At 42.9% G+C, this 24,650-nt stretch overlaps 1 protein-coding gene across 1 annotated transcript in view; it reads right to left on the minus strand.

Moving 5' to 3' along the window:
- The window catches only part of LOC147692934 (contactin-3-like), an 830,755-nt gene that overhangs the window by 250,622 nt on the left and 555,483 nt on the right, over window positions 1-24,650 (minus strand). The window contains exons 7-8 of the mRNA XM_086939195.1: window positions 14,820-14,922; window positions 14,396-14,580 (exon numbers count right to left, since the gene is read on the minus strand). Of these exons, the coding sequence (XP_086795321.1) occupies window positions 14,396-14,580; window positions 14,820-14,922 (288 nt within the window). The remainder of the gene's footprint in view (window positions 1-14,395; window positions 14,581-14,819; window positions 14,923-24,650) is intronic.

Raw genomic sequence — 24,650 nt, forward strand, 5'->3', positions numbered from 1 at the left:
AGTATATTTGGCGACACACAAGATATCCTTATTCACAATGCACAAGCCTACACATACATTGCTGTTCACGTCCTTTGTAGTTCCAACCAGCAAAGAAGACTCCAGAGGTTTGATTATGCCATCACCACACATTCCTTTCATTATTTTTGATAAACCTTTGCAAACAATAAATGTACATTCTGCAGTCAATGGTTCACTGGCATAACTTTAATGGTTTCCTAAAATACTTAATGGTATCTTGCATCAATACCAAGTAAAGAAAGAAACACTGAGTTATGTTTTCTAAAAATGTTATTATATTCTAAATACTCTTTCACATATGTATGAATGTCTGTTCTTAACACAAGTTTCAAATCCCCTTGATGGTTCCATCCCAGATATTCAGTACCATTTGGTGTTCTCTACTTTCTTTTCTTCACACAAAAAACAAGAAAATATCCCATCATGACAATGATTGCATCACCATGCCCGTCATACATATTATAATATTGGATCAACTGTATTAAATAGACAGATTTAGCTGTAAAACTGATCTCCCAAGGATGGTCCCTTGTAACCTTCTGTTACACAGAGACTGCTCCTGGCAAATGGATGAACTTTTGTGGATGTGCAAGAAGTGTATATTTCATAAGATTGCACATAACTGAAGCCCAAATAAAGATGCATTTTTTTGTTTATACAAATGTTAGACTCTGCATAATTGGGGTGTTGATGAGGATCTTACACATGTGCATAAAGGCTTAATTCCATGAAAGCCCCGCAGACATTGGATTTGGAGGGCCAGGCTCCTGTTGTGGGAGTCACTGGTTATACAGGAGCTAATGGTCACCAGCGGTGGTGTTTAGGGTAGTTTGTCACTTGTACCCTTGGTCATGTCCCACTATGGCTTGGTAAAGTGTGCTAATCACACTCTTTCTGTCCTTGACTCTCAAAGGAAGGAGGGCAAATAGACAACGATTCTCAGGGAGGTGGTGTGTGGATCAGAGACTTAGAACTAATTGGTCACACAGCAAACATTCTACATCATTCTCCAGCTCAGTGCTTGTCTTCTTAGCAACAGTGAGTACTTTACTATCACAACACTATAAAATGCTAAACTATTAGATAGGCATATGACTACAAAGTTCTCAATCACTGGCTATTATTAAAGCACTTCACCCTCTACAGTGCCCTATTCTGTGCACCAATGTATTCTTTAATGACCATAATTTCAAGAGTCCTCTTAATTCCAATACGGCTGATATCAGAAGTTAGTGGTCCATCAGAATTATGAGATCTGTAGAAACACTGCAGATCTCTTAACTTTCACCTGAAGCTTTTGTTTGATAACAGCAGCAAAAATCTCCACATATATGTCCAGCCACATTGTGAATAGAAACGCCTGATTATCATGATGGTATGTTAATTTGTAAATCGTGGCAAAAATGTCAGTTGTCAAAACTGCTATTTTTACGCATATATTTACATTATTTTTTGATTTCAACATTTAGGGGCCCCTGGCGGGGGCAATCCGCCCGACATCCTGTCCTGAATTCCCCCCACCATATTAGAATGGCGGGGGACCGCGGTGGATGGAAAGACCGTCCACCGCTTTTCCGCCCTGGTAGCCTTGCGGCCGGGGCGGAAAAGGATTAATATGGTGGCGGTGTCTAATAGACACCGCCAGCCATATTAGGATGGCCCAAATCGAATGCCTTTCCGTGGCGGCATGCAGTCTTCACTCTGGGGGCCCCCTGCGGGCCCCCAGAGTGAAGGAGAGGTGGGGGGTGCACACGGGGGGGTACCTGTGGTTGCGTAAACAAACCGGCAGGCACCGCACGGTGCCTGCCGCTTTGTTTATGCAAATGCTGTAATGCATTTTTAGCATTGTGGCGGGCGGTGCTGAGAGCACCGCCCGCCACAATGCTAAAAAATGCAGGATGTGCCCGCCACTGTGGCGGGCACATCCCAATACCCTCCATGGGACCCCCGCCCTTATGACGGGCGGTCCCATTCCCCGCTAGGATGACGGGCGGACAAAGTCCACCCGTCATCCTAATAGGCCCCTTAGTTTGTGTTGGAAAATCATCAGCATTCCACACAAATCTGCCCTTGCTGAGTTTGAAAATGAGCCTAGATTTCAGAAAGAAATAGCTTTCGGGATTCACTCATGAATTTCACATGTGTGTTCAGCACAATTCGCAAGAAGGTTGAAACTTCAAAAAATCGATTTGCCATAGTGGTGGCACCTTTGATGACTACTAGCAGGTGGAGATATCGACATAAGGCAGATGGCAAGCCACTTGGAGCGCTCCAAATGATTCCCTTTGATACTCTCTATTCCCCATACAAAGTTGGAGATCCAGGCTGTGGGCGAAACTATTTTTCAAAATAGTCATCGAACTGGAAATGGTTCAGGTGTATATTCTCACATTCTATTCTCCCCTTTTCTCTCTACTCATCACGTAAAAAATATTCCCTTATACCCCTTGCCCCCCTTCTCTACACTCTCCCCTACACACCCACCCTGCAAACAGATTGTGCCACCCCATTACACCCTAGTGCTCATACAAACTGTCACATCATACAGTCTGTTCATAATAATTGAAGGGACACTTTAGGACTTCTTTAGGAATAGTAGCATTTTGACTAGTCCACCATTCCAACGTAGCACGATTTTTATGACACCTACCTTTGTCGTAATTGGCCCGTCCGTGTTAGCGATTAGCTGAACCTACACGTTGTCCTCCTTAACTTGACTATATACGATGAACGCCATTTTGAATGTTGCGGCGGCCATCTTAGCTCATGAGCGGCCTCGTGGCCGACGTGCCCTTTAGTCCTTTGTCCGTTCCGCTGACCACTCACATCTGCCCAGCAACAGGCTATTTTTAGTACTGGTCAAGCCACACATGCGCAGTCCTTATTAACCCGTAAACCTTCAGGAATGTGCCGCAAACTGACCAGTGGGTTTGAAACCCTCCAATAAGCTGGCAGTATTCCAAAACATGACCATATATGTCTCTAAAACTGTGTCTTAACTTGTGCCGCCTGTCTTTTATTGCCCCAAAAGTGTATATAAAACGGGGTCACACCGGTGTTCGGTGTGATACCTCTTGCAATACCGAAGGGTGCTGTTTGAGTGTACCACCACCCCATGGGGTTTTAATAAACTTGTTCTTTGCCTTTTACAGCTTCCGTGCCAACAGTTCTTTTGTGTATGTGGGTAATCTCTGGAGCGTGTAGGCCTTGGGAACCCCAAAATACTTCAATTGGCGACCACGAAGGGACTCATCGGCGACTCGGATGCCCGAAGGAGAGGTCGTGACGAAGGCTTGGAAACTCGCCATGGACGCGCACTGCCACGAGTGACCCGAGTCTTGGCTGCCAAGGTGTTTTTTCCTTTCCTTCCGATCTGACCTTCCAGGTGGCGCCGGTCCCCGACTGAGTTTTCGAGTGTCCGCTTCACTGAGAAAGCGCCGTTTGGCTGATTTGGCTTACAAAACCTTGGCAGTTGGAATCTGGACTTTTGAGAATTGGTAAGCTTTGTGTTCGGTAAGGTAGTCTTCGGACGCTTACTGAAGTCTTGAGATTTGTGATCGGTGAGGTAGTCTTCTGACGCTCGCCGAAATTTGTGAACTTTGATTTGAGTTAGCTAACAGTTTGAATTTGTGATCTTTGAACTTATATGTGTAGTGCACTTCACATAGGCAGGCATGTAGAGATGTTTCTCTAACTCTGTTGTTTTTTTTTTCCTTTGAGCGGCACAATCGTGTGAAGAACTGTAAGTGCCATTTGGTTTGGTGTCACGCTTTTGTGATACTCTTTGAACATGCCTGTTTTCAGCAAACTCCGGGGAATGTGTTGCTTAGGAGATGATGCATCAATTAGGTTAGCGGAATCACAGCCGGCTCCCCCAGAGGGAACGCCAAATAGGGAAATGTATATCAAGCTCGGCCTTCCACCTATTATGTACAGTAAATTATGGCATAAGTATACTAAGGCCGATCCCGAATTGCAATGGCCCCTACACGGGTCATACGATTTGAGTAAAATCCAATTTGTCGAGCAATGTATGTTTCAACGTAGGTCCAGACAAAATATGTTTGATTGCGTGCGAATGTGGGAGAAAGCGGCGCGTGAACGAATGAAGCGTGAGGTTGCCTTGGCGGACAAAGAGCAGCGCAAGGCTGCTCGGGATAAGGCTTTACAGCTTGAGGAGAAGGAGGCTCAGGAGAAGAAAGAGAGGGAGGAACGGGAACGCAAATTGCAAACGACTGGTCAGTTTCCTATTCGCCGACCGCTCTATCCTGTCCTTAATAATGAAATTGATGATTTTTCTTTGTTAGATCGGTCACCGCCTCCGTACGTTTCACCGACGGCTCCGACTGCGGATTCCGAGGATGATGGGCAGGTTCAAGTGAGCCAGAAAGGGGTATCGGCTCTCAGGTTTACCGCGGAGAGGTCCGCTCATTTGCGCAGTTGGGCTCGTAAAGTGAATAAGCATTGTGTTACTCAGGAACAGTTGGTAACAGAGAAAAAGGGGTGGTCGGATCTTGAATTAATGTATTTCTTGTCCACTTTAGCGGATGAAGTTGTAAATGCATATCGTGAAGTTTCTGAAACGTTAGAGCCTAAAGTTTTGTCGGTATATCGTGAGAATTTAGCTAAAGGTGATTTTGATCTTACAGACGTGGATGACCTGTTCAAACAGTTGATCGCGCTGCGGGATGAGACAACCTATTTGCGACAGGAGCTGAAAAGGAGGAAAAAGGAGTCCGAGCCGGGAAACGACGGGGCGGTTAAGGAGTGTTCTCTTCGTGGTTCAGATAAGAGCTCTGAGTTGCATGTTATGCCTATGCGTGAAGCCGCGCCTTTGTATGTTCCACCAAAAGGGGACGGTACGGATGATGATAAATTGTCAAAGGATGCGAAGGGATATTTTGTGTATAATTGGGTGTATACGCCATGGAATAGGGCAGATGTCATGGCACTTAAAAATTCTTTACCTGATCTCCGAAAGAATCCAGCGGCATTTTATGAGGGGGTGGAGGGGGCTATATCGTCTTGTGTGATGACTCTTGTAGATATAGATTTGTTTTTTGGGTTGATATTACCACCTGACATGTGGCGGCAGATTCGTAAAAATAATGATGAGACAATATTGGGAGGGACATGGAAAGAAATAAATGCTGCAGATTTAGATAGGGAACCAGCATGTAAGCCTTGTCAGCTAATCCTAGAACTCCCGGCAGCTATTTTGCGTAAATTGAAAACGCTTGTTCCCGCCAAAAAGATTGATTGGACCATGTTAACGTCGTGCAAGCAGAAACATGATGAAACGGTTTCAGATTTCTTTACGCGCTTCGAGGAGGCCTTTCATGATTACAGTGGTCAATCTTTAACAGACGATACGGGTCGGCATCTGTTTGTAGATAAGTACGTAGCTAATCTCCTACCGGAGATTGCTAAGCGATTGAAATCGAGCGAAAGTTCCTGGGCCACGGCGACCCCTGCGTCTTTGTTAACTATGGCTCAGTACTATGAGCGGCAGGAGGTGGAAGCTAAAGAAAGTGTGGAGAAAAAGGCGAAGGAATTGAAAACGAAGGTGATGTTGGCGCAGGTTCGGGGAACACAGAGCAGAGGGAATGATAGAGGTAGACGAGGTGGAGGAAATGCGTCGTATGGTCGTACGGACATTGCGGAGGATCAGTGTGCTTATTGTAAGGAGTTTGGGCATTGGGCCGACGATTGTCCGGTACTTCGTGAGCAGCGTAGTCAGCGTGGTCGAGGCAGTGGAAGGTCAAGAGGAGGTTATACTGGAGTGAGAGGTGGCGGAGGAGATCGTAGACAGGTTGAGGAGGGGGGCCGTGGCCAGGGCGAACGAAACACGTTTGATAGACGGAATCAATATCAGATTTCGGAAGGAGAGAATGTGGAACACCAGGATTATGTGCATGCATAGGATTGCGTAGGATGGGGTAAGGAATCAGTTGAAGTGCGGGTAGATCAGCAAGGTCCATATGTAACAGCGGGTATTTTGGGCTCTACTGATAAATTTTTAGTCGACACAGGAGCTACTCGTAGCGCTCTGTCGAAAAACTTGGTTCCGAGGGCTCCCCTGTCTGGCGAAATGATTACGTGTGTAGGGTTCAATGGCACACCCTCCCCCAGCCCATTGTCCAAGCCCCTTGCACTATGCATTGACAAATATTTTAGCTTTGGCCAATTTTTGTTATCACCTCATACCCCAGACAATATCCTGGGCATTGATTTGCTTAAATATTTTCGAGCAACAATACGTTGCGCTCCAGAGGGAGTGCGGGTTATCTTGAATGACAACTACCCTGACCCTGATGATTGTATTGAGCCCGACAGATTTTATGCCATATTGGATATCCCTGCTTTGGCCTCCCTGCCGCACACATTGTGGGCGACATCGGATACGGATGTGGGAGAGATGCGCATTCCACCAATACGCATTACTGTTAAGGAAGGGGCCCCTCTACCACGAGTGCCACAGTACAAGATCTCAAAGGAAGGTGAAATTGCACTCACACACATTGTTCAGGACTTGATTTCTGCAGGGGTGGTGGAGGAGGTCCCTTATAATGTTTGTAATAGCCCTATTCTACCGATTCTAAAAAGAGATTCAGATGGCAAGATCTATCGATTTATTATTGATTTGCGTGAAGTCAACAAAATTGTCATTCCCCAATATCCAGTGGTGTCCGATATCACGACCTTGCTCACTTTGGTTCCCCCGACGGCCACCACTTTTACTGTTATTGATCTAAAGAATGCGTTCTTTTCTATCCCTGTTCATCCAGATAGTAGATATCTGTTTGGTTTTACGCTCAATAATAAATCATATAGATTTTGTCGTGTTCCTCAAGGATATACTGAGAGCCCTAGCATCTACAGCCAGGCTTTGAAACGACAATTAGATTCCTTTGAATTGCAGTCTGGCGTTGCGCTCATCCAGTACGTGGATGACCTTTTGCTTGCCGCCGACACCTATGCACAATGCGAACAGAGTACACTTGCATTACTTTCCTTTTTGGCACAGAACAATCACAAGGTTTCCAAGAAAAAGCTTCAATATTGTAGACCCCAGGTGACCTACCTTGGTCATCTGTTGTCTAAGGAGGGGCGGGCATTAACATCTGATCGAATTCAGGCGATTTTAGATACACCAGTCCCCCGCATGCAGAGAGATGTGCGTGCCTTTATAGGGTTGACATCCTTTTGTAGGCAATGGATCATGGGTTTCTCACGCATCATAAAACCTTTGCTAGCATTATTGTCAAAGACCACACCAATGCCTCTTGAGTGGACAGATGAATGTCAGAAAGCTTTCGAACAGTTAAGACAGGCCCTTTGTTCCGCACCCGTGTTGGGAACACCAGACTACACAAAACTTTTCACCTTATATGTACATGAGAATGATGGGTGTGCATTGTCAGTGTTAGTGCAGTTACACGGGGATAGGCAGAGACCATGTGCATACTTCTCTGCCATCTTGGACCCTGTAGCACGAGGGCTGCCTGGGTGTTTTCGAGCAGTAGCGGCAACAGCAGTAGCCATACGACAGAGTGAGGGCATAGTGCTGTCACACAAATTGCTGGTGTTAGTCCCCCACGCAGTAGATGCCCTGCTAAACCAAACTAAGACCCAATATCTTACGAGTGCACGACTCACAGGATATGAGCTGACGCTCTTAGCGCCACATATAACGTTAAAAAGATGCGCTACTTTGAACCCTGCCACCTTGTTGCCTGATCCGGCCGAGGAAGGTCAGGAAGAAAAACATCATGACTGTGTTTTCCTGACTGAGGAACAGACAAAGGGTCGTGTTGACTTACAGGATGTGCCACTTCCCGATGTGGATGGGGAGCTGTGGGTTGATGGATCGTGCATACGGCTGCCAGATGGTACGACTTCCGCAGCATATGCGATCACGACTCTTAAAACGGTGGTAGAAACAGCTAGGATACCACAGAAATCGGCTCAGGCAGCAGAGCTGATAGCTTTAACAAGAGCCTGCGAATTGAGTGCTGGCCTATGTGTGAACATATACACGGACAGCCGGTACGCCTTTGGAGTGGCCCATGACTTCGGTCTTCTTTGGAGGGAACGTGGGTTTCTGACATCACACGGGGAGCATATTATGCACGGAGAGTTAGTGCGTGATCTCCTAAATGCGTTGCTTGGCCCTAAAAAAGTAGCGATAGTGAAGTGCAGTGCCCATAAGAAAGTTACGGATAAGGTGGGCCAAGGAAATGCCTTTGCAGACAGCATAGCAAGGCAAACGGCTATGTCTCGAACTAGCTCCCCCATGTACGTGGTACAATCACAGGCTGAACGATGGAGTGATGCTAGAGCAGAGATACGGGATATACAAAATTCAGCTACAGAATCTGAGCTTGCGGCTTGGGCAGCAGATGGGGTACTAGATGACGAGGGGTGTTGGAGAAGCAAAGACATGGAGAAGTGGAAATTGCCTGCGGCTTACTTACAGGCGATGGTCCAGATGACACATGGACTGGCTCATGTTGGAGCTCTTGCAATCACTCGGCTTTTAACACGAGTTTGGGAACATTCCGAGATTGCGAACACTGCAAAGAGAGTAGTGCAGACCTGCCTGGTATGTTTGCAACACAATCCTGGAAAGGGGGCCTATACTCCGAAAGGAGGGTTCGTTCCACCTTCTGCACCGTTTGAAGTCCTTCAAATGGATTACATCCAACTCGAGCGCTGCAATAACCTGAAGTACGTCTTAGTGGTGGTGTGTGCTTTTAGCAAATGGGTTGAGGCCTACCCCACGAAAGACAATACGGCTTTGACAACAGCTAAGGTGTTGCTTAAGGAATTCTTTCCTCGCTTTGGAGTTTGCAAATTTTTGTGGAGCGATAATGGGCCCCATTTTGTCGGAAAGATTGTGGAGTATGTACTGAAGGGGTTAGGGATTCAGCAAAAGTTCCACGCTGTATTCCACCCTCAGTCAGCAGGTTTGGTCGAGCGGTACAATGCAACGTTGAAGCTTAAGCTGGCCAAAATTGTGGCGTCTACATCATTGAAGTGGCCAGATGCGTTGCCGCTAGCACTACTGTCTCTTAGATCAGTACCCCATTCACGAACTGGCCTTACACCTTATGAGGTGGTGTTTGGCCGCCCCATGAATATCTGGGGAGTGCCCAAGCCGCGATTGATACATGATGTGCCTTGTGTTATGATGAATGATTATTTGGCACGATTAACAAATGATTTGCTCTCCATTCATCAACAGGTTCGAGAAGCGCTCCCTGACAACTCTACTGGAGAAGGCCACGATCTTCGTCCTGGGGATCATGTGATGATCCGTTCGTTTGAAAGAGCAAGCAGTTTGGAGCCCAGGTGGAAGGGCCCCGAGCAGGTCCTTCTGGCAACCCGCACCGCCGTACGAGTGACCAACAGGAAGCGGTGGGTGCATTCGACTCACTGTCGTCGAGTCTCTCCGGATCTGGTGACTCCTGCTGTGCTTACTGATTATAAAGAGATCTTGGAGAAAGAAAAGAGCCCAGCTGTGACGTCGGCCGAAGTAGAGGGAGCCTTCCCGGACCAATCTGCTACTGGAAGAGAGCGCTACAATCTACGACCGCGATAAAAGAAGATTTTTGTTCCTTTTTGAACTGGTTGGTAACCGCTCCAGGTTTGTGAAACGGAAACCGGGAATTCCAAGGGGGGGGGATCAGTTCTGCCAGAGTAGCGACACCCGTCTTGGCCCGGAGAAGAAAACAACGGCTACCTCGGAGTTCAGCACCGCATTTTTCTTTTTTTTTAGGTATACACGTACGTGTATCAGAGACCACTTGTGAGAAACTGTGAACAATTTGTGTTATTTGAGACTTTGCACAGAACTTTCTTGAACTATGGCATCAACGGCATCGCGTGATAAGAAAATACTGGGTGCCTTTCTTTTTGTTTTCACGATTGTGGTGATAGCTGTTATAGCCTGGGTAGTCGAACTCGTAGTGCCTGTACGTGAACATTTGCTGCCGACTACCCCGGCACCGTCTGAACATTTCCATTTTACATTGCCTTTTCATGAAGAGCGCCACCGTCAAACGTACTTAAATAACAGCTTCATTCAGATTCTTCACCACACACATAATATGACCAATACCTCTAATTGCTGGGTGTGTGGAATGTTGCCTGGGCACCAGAAGAGAGGGGGCACCCCACTTATTCCACTCCCGTTTTCACATAATGGGTCTTGCAACGCTTGGTACACCCTCCTCTTTACCCTGAGATGGCCAACCAAAGGGGGGGTGCTTTTCCGCCTCAATAAAGAATGTCCCCATGACAAGGATGGGTTTCCACGGGCTGAGGGTACACGTTTTGAATGGGAAGAGTATAAGCCCGACAATGTGTCTGCTCCACGAATATACAGCAATCAGAGAAATGTGAATGTATCAAGTGCTCATGTTATAAATGTCATTGCTACAAAAGCTGATTTATGTATCCGAAATAAGGGCACGATTGCAGTGGGGAAAAGTGAATGTAACGTTACTCTCACGTTCGATAGCCCGAATGGCATTTCATTTGTTGCATCCAGAAACACCTACTTCATCTGTGGAACGAAGGGGTACCATCAGCTTCCAGTGGGGTGGTTGGGCACATGTTATGTATCGTTTGTGCTACCTCCTGTATTCATTGCCCCACCGATGTATCACAACGACTATACTCTGTACCACGATTTTGTTTTGAACAGAGTTAAGCGAACTGTTGTTTTAGAGGACATTGATCAAACGGACACTGCGTTGCAACAATATGTGGACTTTAATCTGGGACTGTTCTCCTTTGTGGGGGCTGCATTGAACAGTCGGAAAATCAGACGGCTGACTCGCGTTGTCGAGGCTGTTGCAAATGACACTGCTATTGCCCTGGGAAATATCACCGAAGAACTGCAGATTTCTAGAATTGTCACCCTCCAAAACCGGATGGTGTTGGATGTTGTTTTGGCTGATCGTGGGGGGGCATGTAGAATTATCGGAAGCAGCTGTTGTGTTTACGTGCCTGATAACTCTCCATCTGTGTATGATGCGATTTCCAAGCGGCACAAAATAGCTGCCGAAATACATCCGGACAATGGAACTTGGACACTTTCTGGATGGTTCTGGTCCATGATTGCAACTTGGGGCTGGAAACTGCTGACAATTCTCTGTATACTTGTGGGAGCAATGTTTTTTATCTGCTTGTGTATCCAATGTGGTCCTGCATTGTGTTCAATGTGCCTATCGGCCTGTTTGCCATCGAGACGAGCTCTTGCCTACGATAAAATGATGCTACATAAGGAGGTGACACAAATTATGTTAATTGACATCGAGGACGAACATCCGGACTATGTTCACTATGAGGTAGATTCAGCTAAACGCTAAAAGGGTCGTCTGTCGTAATTGGCCCGTCCGTGTTAGCGATTAGCTGAACCTACACGTTGTCCTCCTTAACTTGACTATATACGATGAACGCCATTTTGAATGTTGCGGCGGCCATCTTAGCTCATGAGCGGCCTCGTGGCCGACGTGCCCTTTAGTCCTTTGTCCGTTCCGCTGACCACTCACATCTGCCCAGCAACAGGCTATTTTTAGTACTGGTCAAGCCACACATGCGCAGTCCTTATTAACCCGTAAACCTTCAGGAATGTGCCGCAAACTGACCAGTGGGTTTGAAACCCTCCAATAAGCTGGCAGTATTCCAAAACATGACCATATATGTCTCTAAAACTGTGTCTTAACTTGTGCCGCCTGTCTTTTATTGCCCCAAAAGTGTATATAAAACGGGGTCACACCGGTGTTCGGTGTGATACCTCTTGCAATACCGAAGGGTGCTGTTTGAGTGTACCACCACCCCATGGGGTTTTAATAAACTTGTTCTTTGCCTTTTACAGCTTCCGTGCCAACAGTTCTTTTGTGTATGTGGGTAATCTCTGGAGCGTGTAGGCCTTGGGAACCCCAAAATACTTCACCTTTAGCATACATATTTTACTATACATCCTTCAGCAGACGAGGTTCATCACATCCAACCACATGCCATGCAATAAATACATGCCAAACTGCAAAGCACACAACAGACTAAGGGGCATATTATCAAGGGGGTTTATCTCCGCTTTTTTGGCTTTAAAAGCCAAGAAAGCGGAGATAAAATTATCTCCCTATTACCTAGCTGTTGCTAACACCAGTTAGCAACAGCTAGTAGGAGATAGCGACCATCTTGGGCCCCGCTTTGCATGTCAGTGATATTTATCACTAATGACATGCAAAGTGGGCGTGCCAAGATGTTAGCGACTGGAAACAGTCGCTAACGTCGCTATCTCCTATTACCAACTTTTGGAGATATTGGCGCTAAGTGCGAATATCTCCAAAAGCTAAAACCTGCCCCTGAGCAGTTCTTAGCCATGTTATCCAATGGTAGGTGGATAACATGGCTAAGAGCATTAGCTCAGTAATGTATGAATATCGCTGACTTTTCAGCGATATTCATGCATTTCGGCCGATTTTAATCGCTTAGGAGATAAACCTTGATAATAGCAAGGTTCCTAAGCGATAAAAATCGCCGCAGCCAACATAGCAATAATTATCGCTAGTTGTTGGTAATATGCCCCTAACTTCTTATGGGTATGTACGCTTGACTGCATAAAAATATTTTCTTCTCACTATGACTTGCATAAGAACCCATTTATTTCACAGCCATGAATGACTGGCAGATGCATATACAAACACAATCACTGTGCTAGGCAATCCTTGCTCCACAGACATCAACCTGAGGTAAGGTTGAAGGGGCCCGCTCCACTATTCAGAGATTCCCAAATAGGTCTAACCCTGACAGGCATTCCTTGAAAGCTCACAAACATGAATCAGAAGCCAACAAACACAGAGGGCCCGATTCACAGAACTAACTTAAGACAAAATCCTAAACTTACTACTTTTGGTATTCACAGAAGTTAGGATTTTGTCTTGTTTGTCTTAAGACAAACTTAAGACAGACTTAAGTTAGGATTTTGTCTTAAATCTGTCTTAAATTTTTCTTAAGTCAAACTTAAGACAAAATCCTAACTTCTGTGAATACCAAAAGTAGTAAGTTTAGGATTTTGTCTTAAGTTAGTTCTGTGAATCGGCCCCAATGCTTGCAGTTGGATTTAGTTGAGGTTGAGTAACTCTCCACTGGAATAACACCAACTAGGCTGCCTCAACAATATGCTGACTTAACAGCATTAATACCAAGGCCCTTATTTATGAGGCCTTGCGTCAGTTTTGCGCCGCCGGTGCGTCACTTTTTGTGACGCACCAGTGGCGTAAAATATGCGCCTTGTTGCGCCATATTTAAAAAGTGACGCATCTAGGTAGATGCGTCACTTTTTAAACCCCTGCGCCACATTATACCTGCGTCAGGTATAATGTATGCAGAGGGGGCGTTCCCCTGCAAAAAGTCTCGTAATAGTGACGCAGTGAAATCTATGAGATTTTACTGCATCACTTTTAGGACGCTGTTGCGTCAAAATCTTGCACCTGCCTCACAGCAGGCGTAAGACTGACGCAAGCCCTTTCACATGGGGCTTTCCCCATGTGAAAGGACGCATTGCTGGAGTTGCGTCACTTTTGTGACACACTCCAGCAATGCGTCACTTTTGCGCTTACAGATACGTCAGAAATACTGACGTATCTGTAAGTCCTTGCGACATGATGCGTCATACATTAAATATGACGCATCATTGGTGTCGCAAGGAGTGCGCAGTGAAAAGTGACGCATCACTGTTTTCACGCAGCGATGCGTCACTTTTCATAAATGAGGCCCCAAGATGTGTTTAACTTTAAAAAAAACTGCAATTACCTTGCCTGGACACATTGGGAAAGAACAAAAAGCTGCATGGCAAAAACACTTTGGTTCATCAAATGGTATACATTCGATTAACTTCTTTCTCTAGTTATTCAGTGGGGTATGCTTCATGCAGTATGGGCAATTTTCTAAACACAAACCTCTACGGGGTGTTATTTATGAAAGATTCGTGTGGGTCCTTCACTGGCGCAAATTGATGAATAGAAACACAAAGAAAACAAGGAATTGTGCGGATTCACTTGCTACATAGAATGCTACAGGTGTGGGGCACAATTTGTGCAGAGTCACACAATCAATTAATGCCTTTGTAAATGTACTCCACTCTCATAACGGACCGTTCAGATTTTGGGAACAAGTTTAACATAGAAGGAGAAATTAATATTTTGTAAAAATCCTGTTTAGTATTCTTTAAAGTATACCAAATGTTGGTCGTGTTATTTATGATGATTAAATCAAGAAAAAAACGGTATTGTTTTAGAGGCCATCGTTTTCACATTTTAATCCTGCACATTCCGTTTGCAAATGTAATAGTTTTTCCTACCATAGTAAATCAGACGACCTCTTGCGATGTTTTTCCCTCTTGAATTGCCGGTGATGCACTCGTACATGCCTGCATCCTCCTGCTGAAAGTTAGGGATTTCCAATACCCCATTATATTTTTTCATGTTTGATTTTCTGGGAAGTGGTTGATCATCCGTTCTACTCCAGTGTATTTGTGGTACAGGACTATCAAAAAAGAGCAAGTACCTCTTTACAAACGTTAAAATATCTAATAGGCTTTAATTTCTTTAATTTTGACAACAAAACATATCACAAATCGTTATCAAAGGGCCCATTACACACATTTATGAGAAACATCAGGGGTGAGACGTGTTGCAGTTAATACTCAAGATAAATCCCGTAATTGTATTTGTCACTTTTTTCCCAATTGTAAATAATGTATAAATAAACATGGTAGAACTTACTTTCCCAAAGCAAAACATTCAAGTTTTACTGTGGAACCTTTGGCAGCAGGAAGAGTTTGTGGAAATTGCACCTCAATTTTTGGCTCGTATTCTCCCATTATGCCTAGAAATTAAACATGGTCCGTTAAAGAAAACAAATATGTCCACAATACAAAAAAGATGAAATATCCACACAATTGCCACATCTAATCCATCAGTGTATTCAGTGTCCCTTAGCTAATGATAGTTTTACTATATGGCACATTTAGCATACATCTCTTTTGTATATTAATTATCTCACTGGGAAATGTGTAAGTTGGACTTCTATCATCTTCATTGTTTTGCATAAAAGTAGCATCTGGAAGGTTCTACAAAATGAGAGCTTGTAGGGAAACTCTTCTTCTTTCATACCGAAGAATTGTGTCTCATGAAAAATTTCAACGTTTTTCTGCAGCAACTTTCACCTAGAAGCAACGTTTTGTGTAATGGAAAAAACTTGTCAATTGTGTGAAGTTGCAACGTTTGTCACGTTTGCAACTGGCAAACCAATTTATGATTTTTCAAAACTCAAATATAAATCCTTAATAGATATACTACTCAATGATACTGTAAAATGACATTTTGACACAGTAAGAGTCTTTTTTCGCACTCTAAAAACACTACATTTTGAATAACATCTGTACTCAAGTTTGTAAAGAGCAAACGATCGTGCACACATTTTGTTTTTGAGTAGCGAGCTGACATCTAGTGAACGAGCTCATGTAGGTGATTGGAAACTCTAATTATACAGCGCCTCATTCAGAGATGGCAGAAACATTCAGAGAAGTATTTTTGTGAAAGACATTTGAGATGTTGGATGTGCGTTTTATAGGGTCATGTCATATATAAATCTCTTTGTGTACCCCTACACTCAGGCTTACCTCTTCATCAGGTCATTTAGTAATTCCTCATCAAGGGACTGTTGCCATACAATGCCAAATAAATGTTAAGGTTTACTTGTCTTGTTTTTCTTACCCTGCGATTGTACTTTCCTTTGATTTGACCTGTCTCTGTTAGACTTCTTCCTGTAGTTATTAGGTTTTCTGCAGATTCTTGTGAAACTGAATCCCTTACTTGTTCTAACTGCAAGACTGTTTCTCTTACCTAATACTTTTCTCTTCTGACACTTCTCCCCTTACATCTTACATTACCTACTCTTGCATGTTATTGAAAGACATCTACCGCTGCTAGTGCCACTAAAACAGCAACTTTCCTTGATCCCTCTTCTGTTAGTGTTTTCTTTTTTGACACCACTGCAATACATTCTCTCACTTTCGCTGTACTCTTGATATATTAGTGGCTCAATTGTCCATATTGTCGGCAAGTGGATTTTTAATAGTGATAGTAGTGACTTACCACTAGTAATCAGGCCACAAACACAATAAAAGGGTCAGTAAAGATCTCAATAAATTATTCCGTTGCTCAACCCTTTGTAGCTGGCATCAAGCAGGCAGGCGTAACTTAGGAGACAGGTGTGTAAAGCATGTAAAACACAAATAAATTAAATAAGTAAGACACAACATACAATAAAACTCCGACTCCAATTTATAAAAACAGATTATATTTTTATTAACAATAGACAGTAAAATGACAAAAACTCCAATGCAGGGAACTTGAGATATGAATTTAAAAAAAAGAAACTAATTCTAGTGCTTAAAAACATATAGCTCCACTTTAGGACATTTGGTCGTGCTTGACGAGTACAAAGTTTGAGCCCAACCGTCGTGACGGAGCCCTGTCTGGAAACACTAAGCAGGAGACCTCAGTCAAAATGTTACCTTCACACTTAGAAACATTTCTGGAGCTTTTTCCTCCAGCGTCGAGCAAGTCCCTTCATCAGGCAGGATTCAATGTGGGATTTCTGGCTTGAGTATCTGCGAGTCCTTGATCAAATCCTGTAAGTCTGGAGCTACAGAGATTTCAGCAGGATGAGCCTGAAATACAGGGCAGGTTGCGGTTGAAGGCTTGACTCTCGATGTCAAGCCGGTCACCTTATGGAGCTTTTTCTAAAAATTGCTCCAAATTTCTGGAACTTCTTTCTGAAGTTCCCCTTGAGCTCTCAAAGTGCCAAAAAACAAATCCAAGAGTATAGAATATCCTAGATTATCCTTTGATAGCTGGACTCCCACAATCCACTTCCCCAAATCTATAAAGGTCCTCTGGAAGCACTCCAGGCTGTGGACTTTTGGTGGAGATGAAGCAAGTGGGATCTGTTAATCTGCAGCTTGCAGGGAGTCCTCTTCTTACCCTTTCAAAGTCAGCCAAAGTCCTTCTGGTGCTGAGTCCTATAATGTGCAGCAGGTGCAGTCTTGGTGAGTGTAGTCCTCTTGGCGCAGGCCAGGGAGCCTTCAGGGTAGTCCTTCTTCTTAATGTTTCTTCAGGCAGCAGATATTAGGAGCTCTGCAGCTCTCCCATATTTATGCATAGTCAAGCAGGGGGGCACCCCTGACCAATGGGAAGCAGGGTGCCACCCAGGAGTATGACCACTTACTCCAAAATGTGGCATATTCTTGTTCCAGAAGTACCATTCACTCAAAATCCAACATGGAGAAAATCTCTCCAGGGGAGCTGGAAAAGGCTAACCCAACCTACTGGTGTGGCTAATTTTCCTAAGCACTCTCTTCTCAACCCTCTCCATAATCTAATTACTTAGGCTCCTGTGTGGTTGAAAAAGCAGGATATGGGGCTGGGCCTGTGTTGTCCTAAAGTGACATTCTCCCTTTACAGACTGGTTTGGCTACCCTTCCTGCCATCTGCTATGCATCTTGTACTTCTCAACCCAAAGGAAACCTATGGTGTCCTCTGACAGGACACTTCACACCTCATCAAGCAGCACTGGCATAACCTTAGAGCAGGCTGAGTAATCAGGAGAGAGCAGATGGAAAGCTGGACTTCGGCTCACAAAAAATAAAGTTTAATAATTTATTTTCAGTAATAGTATTATAAATCCAACCGTGGCAAGTTGTTGGATTTATCAACTATTATTCTGATACATTGAAGTATATTTTACATGGCTCCTATCAGTATTTATATTTAAATAAAATATTACAATGTTAGCCTATTGAGCCATTAACTAGTACAAAGGGGAAAAATTGAATAGGCAGTTTTCCCCTTACCGGGGTTTATAAAACATACTTTATAATGCTCTTGCCTATAGTTACAGTTACAAGTCACCCTACCCCTGGGACACCTAGGCGAGACCTTAGGGGTGATGTGTGCATAAAAATAAACGGTTTGAGTATTTGGAAGTACTTTTAAATCCAAAGTCGAATTTGCATATATATATTTAATGGAAAGGGAGCCTGAAAGGCAGTACTGCATTTAAAATGACAGCAGGCAACACAGCAGCACACACTTGCAGGCCCCGAAATCTACTGGGCCTCTAAACCTCCATGCCCGTTTATATACTGGGGACTTATAGGTAGGTTGAATTCCCCCTTGCCCTATTATCTACTATGGACTTACAGGGTCTATCAGTACCAATTGTAATTAGACCTAATTACATGTACATTTAGTCAGAGCACATGCCCTGGGTCTGGTTAGTAGAGCCCAGGGCACAGTCAGAGTCAGTTACCCAACATTTAGTGGTCATAATGGGGGCAACAAGTGGGGAGACACTCCAAACAGATCCTGATTTCTCACACATATTGCAGGTATTAATGGTGAAATTCTACTATCTGTAACATAATAGTATCCATCCTTGCCATACTATGCACTTTGATGGCAATATTCTAGTTATTTCTACATAATTGTTACTGAAACCACTACATGTTTTTGGCATTTGAGGTGATCTTCTGACTAGCGCAGCTATGGTGGTAGTCCATCTATGGTGACATACTAGCTCTTCATAGCGTGAGAGTGCCCATTGTAGCCTCACAGTAGGAATTGGTTGTGAATGTTATTACTGTGAACCATCCATTACATGTTTGTGGCCTTCCTGATGATAAAGCGGGTCTCTATGGAATGCTTGTGGCCTGTTTTTGACATAGTGATGTTCTTTTTCACTTCTGACTATCCCTGGAACAGTATGTACCAATCTGACCCTAATTTTCAGTATTCTCAACAAAAGACTGTAGCTGACATACTAGCTACTGATCATTTTCATATTGTGTGCATTTTGGTGACATTCTAGACATCCCTGGTTTATTTGTGACCTATGTGTGACACATTAACTTTGCAATATTCTAACTATTCCTATCATAACAGTTGCACATCCTTGATATATTATAGGCACTTTTGACATGTGACTGGCTATGACTTGTTTATAGTGACCATTCTGGTTATCCAGGGTTCAATTTTACTGGTAATGCTTTCCCTATATTATGGATCACTCTTGTTGGAAGATGATCATATATGCCCATAAATGCAAGTGTGTAAGTATAGGAATGTATGATTCAATTTAAGTAAATGCATGTGTCTGTTGGAGTAGCGGGTAGGATATAGTCGGGCTAGATGGATCAATACTACCCTAATGGTGCTCATATGTGCTCATTCTTTACAACATTTTGGCTCTTGATGCACAATAGTGGACCGTTCGGCTATATTTCTGTAATAGTGACCTATCCACTCCATAAATTGAATTGAATTGAATTGAATTATTGAATACACTCCATAACATGGCCATTTATGGCAATATTCTAGACATCCCATGCATAAATGGGCCATATGTTTCAAAAAAGATTTTTGCAATTCTCAAATTGCGATTTTAGCGAATCACACTTAGAGAATCGCAAAATGCAATGTATGTAGGATTTGCAAACATTTTTGTGAGCCCTACATATTCCTTATTTGCGAATTGCAAATTGAGATTCGCAAATCAGGAATTCCTTCCTATTCATTCCTATGGGCTAGAAGGCCCTAAGGAATGAATGGGAAGACAGTCTCATTTTGCGATTACCAATTAGAAAATCGCAAATTGGGAATGCAATTTCAAGGTTGCAAGGGTACCCAAAGGACACCCTGTTGCACCCCTGAAATATGCATGTGTGCACATTTTGCGCACACACATGCCCTAAGGGCAAGTATGTGCGACATAAGGCACTTTTGAAAAATCTAAAAAGGGCTTTTTTAAAGAACTCAAACTTAATGCTAATATGCAATTCCCTAAGGCCAAATAGCACATTTCTGGTGCTTCCAGAATTGCATTTAAGGAATCGCAATTTGCAAATCCTTAATTGCATTTGCAAAATAGAGAATCGCAATTTTTGCAATTCTCTATTTTGCAATGGCCTTTTGGGATTATACACCTCAACAGGCTTTTTCCAATTCGCAAACTGACCAATTCTGAGAATCTGCCCTTTTGCAAACGAGAAAAAGGCTTGATACATATGAAATCATCGTAGTTATACTTGGCATGAGCGGCCCATTCTTGAGCTATTGTGGACATTCTTAACACAATTCTGACTAATCCTGCCAGAATAGTATTGACATTTCTTCCAATATGATGGACATCCCTGATATTTGATGATGATATTGGGCAAGAAAGGCAAAATCTGTCCATGTTGACAGAAGTCCAGCATTTATTGGAGCAATTGAAAAGCGAATTTTTTGGGGAAAATGTTTTTCCTACAAAGGAAACAAAATTATGTTTTCTTTTTCTTAACCAACATGTCACGCTTCAGTTCCAGCTTATTAAGCTCATTTTTCCAAAATGAAAATGCTGCAGTTCGTGGTCAAATTCATATATTTTTTGAAAATTGAAAAATGATCTTTCAGACAAAATGATTTAATTCCTGAAATGGGCACTTACTGCTATCACATTAATACATTTCTCCATTTTCTGCTGTCCAACAGCTGAACATTTGAGCTTGGTGTAAAATGTCTGATTTTTCACCCTGTAATTTCAATGTGGTCGAGAAAGAAGACTTGATAAATGGGCCTGTGGCATTGTCTTCTCTACTGTCTATGGCCAGTCATTGGGAGATTATATAAACGTTTTCTTTTCCAGTTTTTCCCTTCCACGTAGATTCTCAGAAATATTAAATGATTGTTGAGAATCTAAATATGAAGGGTGCAAATGTACAAATAACATTAATAATAATAATCCACATTTGTAAAGCGCACAATCACCCGTAAGGGTCTCTAGGCACTGGGGGCCGTTGGGAAGATTATGCAAGCTATTGCCCAGAGTCACATGGTGCTGGGCTAATCTGCCGCCGGTGCCGGGGATCGAACCGTGGCCCCCAGAATCCAGAGTGAATGAAGTGAAGTCAGATACAATATACATTTCGAATATTCATAGGCAATATGAACGTGTGAAACTAGATTTTCTTAACTGTCTGCAATATAGAACTCTTTACATACTTTTTAGGGGGAGAGGCAGGTTTCTTAGAAAGAGTTGCTCCAAACATCTTTGAGATAGTAAGGCATGCCACAAAGACTCTGAATTATTGTTATTATTATTCCTTCGGAAACTCTGGATTGAATGGTATTTATTTACATGAAGATTGTTCTGTTAAATGTACAGTCTGTCTCAGGTGTGTTCCAGCTTGTCCTGGGGAGGAATCCTCCATCTTTAAACCTTCATGGAGGAAGTCATTCTTGCATGGTCTGCTCAAGTAGTCCAATTTGTGCATGACATACCACTTTGACCGATCACTAAATTGCTGCTGGGAAGCATGATAGAGGAAGAATGGATCTTGTTGGAATTAACCCACACATGTGAAGTGCTATGACTTTCTTTGCCATCTTTTTCAGCATACAGTGATCCTTTACTCCTATTCTGTACTCAGTGGACTGTTGGAATTTGTAACTAGCTTTTTGTGACCTCTTATAAAATCATGATTTAGAAGGTATGATTAAAAATGAATACACAATGAATGAATATTAGAAAATGTAAAATTTCATGGGTAATGCAAATATAGGATTGCTGCCACCATTTGAAAAATACGGACTCAAACATTTGATTCAAATTTTTTTGCAGGCTTTTGCGGCTTATTATTAGGTCCATTCTGTATGTTTGGACTTGTGGTAGCATTCTCCATTTATCCAAACAAAGCACGTGTGGAGAAAAAGCATTTCAATCTGGGGACTTTTAGATGCAGCATTCATCTGTACAGGACCATAGAAAAAAGTGATCTCTGGGGCATATTATCATGGGGGTTTATCTCTGCTTTTTTGGGCTTTAAAAGCCAAGAAAGAGGAGATTAAATGCTCTCCCTATTACCTAGCTGTCGCTAACGCCAGTTAGTGACAGCTAGTAGGAGATAGTGACCATCTTGGGACCCGCTTTGCATGTCAGTGATATTTATCACTAATGACATGCAAAGTGGGCGTGCCAAGATGTTAGCGACTGGAAACAGTCGCTAACATCGCTATCTCCTATTACCAACTTTTGGAGATATAATCGCGCTAAGCGCGAATATCTCCAAAAGCTAACACCTGCCCCATAGCAGTTCTTAGCCATGTTATCCAATGGTAGGTGGATAACATGGCTAAGAGCATTAGCTCGGTAATGCAATAATATCGCTGACTTTTCAGCGATATTCATGCATTTCGGCCGATTTTTATCGCTTAGGAGATAAACCTTGATAATAGCAAGGGTCCTAAGCGATAAAAATCGCTGCAACTCGGCGATAAAAATATCCCCGCTAAACCAACATAGCGATAATTATCGCTAGTTGTTGATAATATGCCCCTCTATTCGTACACCAAAATAGGTGGACTGACTCATGCCTCTCTCTTACTACAAACATGCAGAGCACAACCGTGAAATATGTATCCTTTAGTGAGAAACACATTAGGGGTGTTGCAGTAATTGAGGCCTTAGAACTCAAAAAACTGAAATGTTCAGAGGTTACAGTAAGGCAGCTACATGTAACCACCTCTCAATCATAAACATTAGGTTTAGCAGTCCAGAAGGAATAGAGAGCAAGTTCTGAAACAGAATAGATGATATTCAGGTCTCTGTTGCCCAAACATGCAAGGTTATTGGACTACTGCTTTGTTAATGAACGCAATAGTCTGCCTAACCCATCGCACACCACCAAGCCTCGGCCGACCTGCCTGTACACCTCTTGAGATACCATACTGATGGATTATACTTCCTAAATTTGATGTACAAGATTGAACCCGAAAATACCGCTGTTGATTGCAAAATGCATTTTGTTAGTTGAGCTGACAGAATAATTTTATAGATGCACAACAAACAATGCACTGAAGCGTATTGTTTTTTTAAAGTTTAACCTTCCAGAGTAGAGGATTTCATGAACTGACTAGCTATGCTTTATTATGCAGCATATGCTGTTAACTAGGCAAGGCCGGTACAAGTAAGAGCGGTGAGGCGAGGTCATGGTGGATATAAATACGTATGCCGGGATAGGGAAAATAAAATAAATACAACTGCTTACCTTGCGCCCGCCACATCACCGAGGGGGTGATATAGCGAGCGCAAGGTAAGTAGTTTTATTTATTTTTTATATTTTCCCTATCCCGCCGTATGTCGACACTCCCCCCCGCCCCGCCCCAATGCTCCTGCCTCTACTGGCCATGCCTGCTATTAACCACCAACCTGCTGGCATCCTGTAAAAAGGTAGCATTTGTACGGTTTGCTGTCTCGCGAGAGGTCTGGGGGCACTTATGCTAGATTTGGACATGTAAACCTGTTAGATTTATTCAACGATTGTATAGTTCACCTTTAAATGAGCTTTGGTATGTCAGCTCTAATTTTATTGAATTAATTAAAAGTTTGCACCACGAGGCAAAACCAAAATTAGATTCTGAGCTCCCAAACACAGAACAAGAAAAATGAATAACATGGCATTGACCAATAATTAGGCATTAAAACAATAGAAGGTGTCACGCGGCATAAAATGACACCATTGACGGTCACCATTAGTTAATGCCACCAAATGGCGAAGCGTGCATAATGAACAGAATCATTGATTCCTCATTTATCAAAATCATATCTTTAGAATATGACAAGTATAAAAAAGGTAGATGATTGCAAAACAGCATCATTATGGCTCCACCCTTTCACGTCACGTAAATGCCATCTATACATGCATGTAGTACTATATATTTGTGTGGTGATTTGGTCGAAAGGTGCATTTGCTGAATAGTTCAGACATTTATATGAGTGTGCAAACTAATGTTTCTCTTATAGTTTCTCTTATAGTAATACCAAATTGCAGTTTTCATATATATCTACATTTGTGTAGTTTGAGTAATTCTGTTAACTCTATATATACTCATGCACTTATTTGAATATTATCATGCATTTATTTTATAACTGTATGTGTATCTATAACCATGCATTTAAAATGTGCATTTGGGTGATTTGCTACGTTAAGTTGGCTAAAGGCCTTAAGAAGTTAGACTTTAATCTTCAGTGTGAAAGCTGCTCGGGTTGTAATGTTTTTCTCTTTTTTGCAAGTGCGTTCACCTGATGTCACAGTTAGTGAAAGGTACATTGTGTATGAGAGATAGTGAGGCTTGGGAGCACAACTTTTGGTAAGGAGGGGTGGAGCTAACAACAAAGGGAGGACCCTGATTCATGGAGACGGGAGGAATCCTAGGACTTTCTGATATTCAGACCAAGAGAGGAGAGTATCAGATGAAACAGCCAACTTTTACTGTGAGAAGGTGGAAAAGTATTAGGACAATTGATGTGGGATTCTCAAATGCTCTGTGAAGTTTAATTAGTGGTCACACTTTAGCCTTAGGCAAATTCCCTTTATACTCAGAGGGGTACCGACCTCTCTGCTATATTTCTGTTGTGTGACTTTATGCTATGCAATACTCCTGCTTTGGATAACTTCTACAGAAGTTTCTATATTGCTGGCATCTTCCTGTTTTACTGGATCTAATTCGTTT

This window comes from Lissotriton vulgaris, chromosome 9 (genome assembly GCF_964263255.1).
Source record: "Lissotriton vulgaris chromosome 9, aLisVul1.2, whole genome shotgun sequence".
Classification (NCBI taxonomy): Eukaryota; Metazoa; Chordata; class Amphibia; order Caudata; family Salamandridae; genus Lissotriton; species Lissotriton vulgaris.